Source organism: Chiloscyllium plagiosum, chromosome 37 (assembly GCF_004010195.1).
Source record: "Chiloscyllium plagiosum isolate BGI_BamShark_2017 chromosome 37, ASM401019v2, whole genome shotgun sequence".
NCBI lineage: Eukaryota > Metazoa > Chordata > Chondrichthyes > Orectolobiformes > Hemiscylliidae > Chiloscyllium > Chiloscyllium plagiosum.
This window is the reverse complement of record NC_057746.1, coordinates 29,212,594-29,219,374: the sequence shown is the minus strand read 5'-3', so window position 1 is coordinate 29,219,374 and position 6,781 is coordinate 29,212,594. Positions and strand designations below refer to the sequence as shown.

Below are 6,781 nucleotides of genomic sequence, written 5' to 3'. Positions count from 1 at the left end.
GAAGTAAGGGGGGAGGTGTGGGCGCAAGTTTTGCATTTCTTGCAGTTGCAGGGGAAGGTGCCGGGAGTGGAGGTTGGGTTTGTGGGGGGTGTAGACCTGACGAGGGAGTCACGGAGGGAGTGGTCTTTTCAGAACGCTGATAGGGGAGGGGAGGGAAATATATCCCTGGTGTTGGGGTCCGTTTGGAGGTGGCAGAAATGACGACGGATGATACGCTGTATATGGAGGTTGGTGGGGTGGTAGGTGAGGACCAGTGAGGTTCTGTCCTGGTGGCTATTGAAGGGGCGGGGCTCAAGGGCGGAGGATCAGGATTGTCACGGAGGGAGTGATCTTTTCGGTTGTCACCGAGGGAGTGATGCTTCTTTGATGTATGGTAAGGTGGTTAGGGTTTCTGGCTGTGTTTGGTCTGCTTGTCATGGTTTGTTCTTGAGGAATCTGCGCACTGTATTTCTTGAGTATCCGTTCTTCTTGAATATGTTGTATAGATGGGCTATACAATCTTAAGTCGGGCTTTTGGGCCGCCATGACGACCGGATTTAGTGAAATTGATGCCCATGAAGGAAGGATTTCAGATAAATTCATGTGTAATACTCAATGCTCTTGGAGGTCAGGAACGAATGTTTAATTGTGCTGAGCAGTTTTATTCATTTATTTATTGCATTCTCTGATTTGTTCAGTTTTAGTTGAGTATAGTTGTGTTTTGTTTGCATTGTTTCTTTTTTTTGTTATTTATATATAAATATATATATAGAGAGAGAGAGAGAGTCAGAGAGAGAGAGAGAGAAGTGTTTTTGTTGGTTTATTGTGGTTGTACTTTTGTAATTTTACAAAAGAAATCTACCTCTTTCAATAAAAATATCTATATAAAAAGAAAAGAAAAGAGACCTAAAGGGCAATGTTTTAAAAATAAAAGTGTAATCAACTGCCAGAGGAAGTGGTGAAAGCTGATAAAGTTACAAAGTTAAAAGGCATTTGGATAATAATATGAATAGAAAGGGTTGAGAGGGTAACAGACCAAATGCTGGCAAATGGGACTGGATTAATTTCGGATCTCTGCTTGGCATGGACGAGTTAGACCATAGGGTCTGTTTCTATGCTGAACATCTCTGTTTCTTTGACTGTTTCACTGAGATGAAGAGGAACTTCTTCAGCCAGAGGGTGTTTAATCTGTCAATCTCATTGTTGCAGAATGATGTGGAGACCAAGTCATTGTGTGTGTTTAAGACAGAGATGGACAGCTTCTTGATTAGTAAAGGGACCAGGGTTACAGGGAGAAGGCAGGAGAAGGGGGACTGAGAAATATATCAGCCACGATCAAATGGTGGAGGAAACCCGATTGGTGTATGACCTCATTCTGCTGCTAAATCTTATGGTCAGCAGAGGGGAAGCTGGCAACTAGATATATTAGTGACTGTCTTATATTTATAACCCCGAGTCTCCATCACAAGTGATAACATGGTATATGGACCCTGTCAAGCTCCTGAATAATCTATTGAGTGTCTCAAATAAAAAGACTGGTATTTGTATAGCACCTTTAATCACATCTCAAAGCTTCTTACAGTCCATGAAGCATTTCAGACTTGTATTCAATGTTATAGTAGGGAACATAAGGTTGCCAGTCTGTACAGAGCTGAAAATGTGTTGCTGGAAAAGCGCAGCAGGTCAGGCAGCATCCAGGGAACAGGAGAATTGATGTTTCGGGCATAAGCCCTTCTTCAGGAATGCCCAAAACATCGATTCTCCTGTTCCTGTTCCCTGGATGCTGCCTGACTTGCTGCGCTTTTCCAGCAACACATTTTCAGCTCTGATCTCCAGCATCTGCAGACCTCACTTTCGCCTGCCAGTCTGTACAGAGCAGGGTCTCATTAAAAGCAATGTGAAGAGGTCATCTAATTGTTCTGATGTTGTATGAGGGATAATATTGGCCGTGGGATCTTATTTATATTCACCCCTACATGAGGTTTGGATCAAAGTGTCATTGCTCGGCGTGCAGTTCTAATACTGCAGCACTCCCTCAGTACTGCACTCGAGTGTCAGTCTAGGTTTTTATGATCATGTCACACACTACAAGCTCAGATCACCTACATTCTCCTCCAAATTATTAATATACTGTGTCTCAGCACAGATCACTGCACAATACCACTGGTCACAGATCTCCAGTCAGAAAAACACACTTCTATCACACTCATCAATCTTCTTTGTCACTTCCACAAAAACCTCAAGGAAGTTTGTCAGATGTGACCTCTCCTCTGCTTTGCCATTTAATAAGATCATAGCTAATCTGATCATTCTCAAATTGACTCTCCGGCCTTAACCTTTGATTCCCTTCCTCGTTAAAAATCTGTCCAGCTGAGCCTTGTACATACTGAATGACCCAGCCTCAATAGCCCTCTGCAGCATCGAATTCCACACAAACACTGAGAATGCTGGAGAAACCCGGCAGGTCTGGCAGCAGCTGAGGTGCGAGAAATGTTTCAAATTCAGTATGACTCTTGTTCAGACCTGTTTGTGTCAGTCCAGTGGGAGGGTGTAGAAAAGTGTTGATTTATGTAATCGGTTAGAGAGGCTTCACAGTCCTTTTCTCACCACAGAGGCATAGCCCGACAATGTAAAAGGGAATGCAAGAAGATAACATGGAGTCCTTGGTTGGCAGTGGGGAAGCTAATGCCTCAGCCTACTTGAAACCGAACTCATTAATCCTTTCAAATGGTCTGGAAGAATCTGCATTTCACTGCCAATCACAAGGTTTCCTACAAAAATAAAGAAAATGCTCGAGAAACTAGAGTAGTGTCACTGGACCTAAAATGTTGTCTCTTCTTTCTCTTCACTTACGCTGCCAGATTGCTGATTCTCACCAGCAATTTCTGTTTTTGCAGCTCACCTTGACAGTGAAAATTGAAGTTTGTAGCACACCTAGTGTTCAACAAACAAAGAATTGCAAATGCTGGAAATCTGAAAAAAAAAACACAAATTGATGCAGAAACTGCTTTCTATGCACAGATGCTGCCAGACCTGCTGAGTTTCAGTGTTACTGGAACAGACCAATACAGAATATTGCTGTAAAACTAACCTCATCTCAAAAAACCTCATTCCCTGTCACCCAATCAAATTCATCATCATGTTATCCTTGGCATTTCATTTCATGGGCTTCAATTATACTTCGAAACCTTTTATGTGACAAGTTCTCAACAACATTTTCAAGTCCAGGATCAAATTCCCTCTGAATTTCGATTGTGTCTTCAGTTGAAAGCTCAATCAATTCAGTTAAACATGACTTGCTTTGACTAAACTCACACTGGCTTTCCTCAATTATCCAGACTTAAGCAGAACTGAACAGTTTTAAACATTATCCATAAAATTTCCCATCACCGAGATTAATCGCACTGACCTTTTGCGGCAGCTTTACGTTTACGCTTTATTTTAAGAAACTGAAACACTTACAATACTACAAAATTGAATAAAAATTTGACTGTAAAAACAATATTGGAAGGCAGGAGGGGAAAAGGGACTGGACTTGGACCAGCTGAATACTCTATCCATCTGCCTTTACAGCTTCACGATCTGAAACATGTGGATGTTCCCACTGGCCACCACATGATAATGTGCAGATAACACTAAAATAGGCGGTATTGTCGACAATCAGGAGGTTTCTCAGAAATTGCACCAGGACCTTGATCAGCTGGGGAAGTGGACTGAGAAATGGCAAATGGAGTTTAATATAGATAAGTCTGAGGTCCTGTGTTTTGGAAAGTCAAATCAAGGTGGACATTTCATGATGAATGTTATGGTCTTAAGGAGTGTAGTAGAACAGAGGGACTTGGAGTTCAGGTACACGGTTCTCTGAAAGTGGAGTCACAGGTGGGCAGGACAATGAAGAAAACTTTTGGCACACTGGCCTTCATCAGTCAGGGCACTGAGTATAGAGGTTGGGAAGTTATGTTGCAGTTGTACAGGACATTGGTGAGGCTGCAGTTGGAGTATTGGGTTCAGTTTTGGTCACCTTGCTGTAGGAAGGATGTTATTAAACTGGAAAGTGTGCAGAAGAATTTTACAAGGATGTTACCTGGACTCAAGTGTCTGAGTTATAGGGAAAGGTTGGACAAGCGAGGACTTTTTACTTTAGAGTGGAAGAGACTGAGCGGAGATATTAGAGAAGTGAATAAGATCACGGGAGGCATGGATAGGGTGAACACACTCAGTCTTTTACCCAGGGTTGCAGAATCAAGGAAGAGAGGACATCAGTTTCCAGTGAGAGGGGAAGGAATAAAAGGGGCAATGATTTTACACAGAGGATGGATTGCATACGGAATAAGCTGCCAGCTGAAGTGGTTGAAACGGGCACATTAACAACATTTCAAGGAAGTTTGGAGAAATACGTGGATAGGAAATGTGTAGAAGGATATGGGCCAAGTGCAAGGAAATGAGGTTAGTGTGGATAGACCGTTTGGTTGGCATGGAGCAGTTTGAGCCGAAGGGCCTATTCTCTGTGCTGTAGGACTCAATCAATCTCTGACTCTAAGATCCTACCGAAGGGAGCAATAACTGAAAATCCAGAGTAAACGTGGGATCATTTCCCGGTAACTAACACTCCATTGACTCAAAACAGTGAAGTTTGAAATAATCCAGATGAAGTTGGAATATGAGCTTTAAGAATACATGTTCTGGAGAAATTTATAAATAAAATGACAACTGTCTTGGATTTATTGATGATATATTTTTTTTAGAAGCCTTGCTTTCACTGTAGAGAATCACAGATATTGATTTGATTGAAGAAACAATTTTCAAATTTGATACTGCACTTCTATATAAATTATAATTACATAAACATAGACATCGAAAGTCTGAATAGGTTCGGTGCATAGTAGAGTGCGAGAGTTTTATCAAACAGACATTTTCGTAGGTGCGACTCAAGGATTATTTCACTGTAAATGAGATAAGAGCAATAACTCAGGGATAACTGATAACTGACTCCACCTACATTGCAGTTTGCACCAGCTGAACGGTTTCAACCATGGTTAAATATTATCTGATCATGACATAAATAATCAATTCACCTATCACTTTCAAATCTGAGGTTTTCAAATTTTCTAATTTTACGAAAGAGCAGTTAACATTCTGGGCAATAGTTACAGACCTGAGCAAAACAAGACCAGTTTCTCAATGTTATCAAATTATGTGTGGGATATACATTACTGACACATGGTGGAAGTCTAAACAAGCTCAGTCTGACGTTTTTATTTTGATTGAGCCGACTCACCCTGGAAAGACTCCACTGACCGGCAGTGAAATGATTTGGTCTCCCCCTGGAAAGACTCCTGAGCCCAGTCTGAGAACCACTGACTGATTCATCTCCAACACCGTCATGTAGCGCCACCTCCCGCCCGTGGAGCAACATTACAGACAGGAAGATCCCCGGGTTCCTGCAGCTCACAGCTCACTCTACCCAGTCAGTCCCTCTCTACAATTGAGCTTCTATTTGTTTCTTCTCTCCCCCTCCTTCTTTCCCCCAGACTGAGACTGACTCCCATCAATTTACAGCTGGCAGGAGGCAGGGGGACGGGGTGAAATTATGGGATGGATCTGTCAGTGCCATTTAATCCCGCAGATTGTCAACGGGGCGAGGTTTTTCCCGCCGTCATTCCCTCCTGGATAGAAGATGGGAAAGAGTCTCTCAGTGAAAGTGTGGGTGAAAGTGTGGAGATGGGACATGGTGTCCGCATTGTAAAATGACACCTGTCCACCCTCATAGTCCAGGAAAACCCCGATCTTCCGGGGATTCGCACTTGGGAAGAGGGGAGTCAGTGAGGGGGAGGTGGCGGCTAAATAACCACATTCGGGATTCAGCCCCACAATCCAGAATCCGGTCTCCGGGTTCAGGATGATCCCTCCTTTCCTCTTCACAGACTCTCGGGCCACTCCCAGATACCACCAGATCTTCTCCCCCAGCTCCACCTCCCAGTAATGCCTCCCTGATGTGAATCCCTCTGATCCAAGGACACATTCCCAGGGATCAAATCTCTCCGGGGAGTCAGGGAGCGGCTGCTCTGTGTCTCCGAGTCTCACACTGGTCCGGTCCTCAGACAGGATGAGCCGGGGATGCGCTGTGTTCGGATCCAGAGTCAGAGAGGCTGGAGCTGGGGGAGAGATCAAATAACACCGTCAGGGAGAGAGAGGCCAGGGAGGATGAGGGGAGCAGGTAGTGAGGGGTTGAGCGATAGAGGTGGTGGGAGTGGAGGGGAGATAAGGCAAGTCCCGAAATGCGGAGTTTGAAGGAGAGGAGGGTCAGGAAAAGGGGAGTGAATGATGAGAGTGAAGGGATGGGGAGGAAGAATGGGGAAGGAGGATCGAGGGAGGGGAGGTGAGAGAGCTCACTTTGAGGGGAGTGGGTGGGGAAATGAAGTGCACAGGAAGAACAGAACCCAAACCTTAACCCTATCGCAGGAGGGAGGGGAAGGTTAAAGAGATGGGGAGAGCGAGGAGATGTGGGATAGAGGGTGGAGAGTGAGGAGAGGTGGGAGATAGAGGAGGGGAGAGTGAAGGGGTGGTATGAGAGAGAGGTATGGAGAAAATGAGAGGGAGCTCAGAGGGAGCTGAGCACTGGGATGGTTAAGTGCTTAGGTGAGAGTCATGAGAAGGGCTGAAAATGTGTTGCTGGAAAAGCGCAGCAGGTCAGGCAGCATCCAGGAAACAGGAGAATCGACGTTTCAGGCATAAGCCCTTCTTCAGGAATGAAGAAAGTTTGTCCAGCAGGCTAAGATAAAAGGTAGGGAGGAGGGACTTG

General features: G+C 44.3%; 1 protein-coding gene across 1 annotated transcript in view; it reads right to left on the bottom strand.

Moving 5' to 3' along the window:
* Nucleotides 1–4,041: 4,041 nt before the first annotated feature.
* Nucleotides 4,042–6,781, bottom strand: part of LOC122541549 (zinc-binding protein A33-like) — a 94,991-nt gene continuing 92,251 nt past the window's right edge. Inside the window, exon 14 of the mRNA XM_043678378.1 lies at nucleotides 4,042–6,134. Within this exon, the coding sequence (XP_043534313.1) occupies nucleotides 5,584–6,134 (551 nt within the window). The 3' untranslated portion in view covers nucleotides 4,042–5,583. The remainder of the gene's footprint in view (nucleotides 6,135–6,781) is intronic.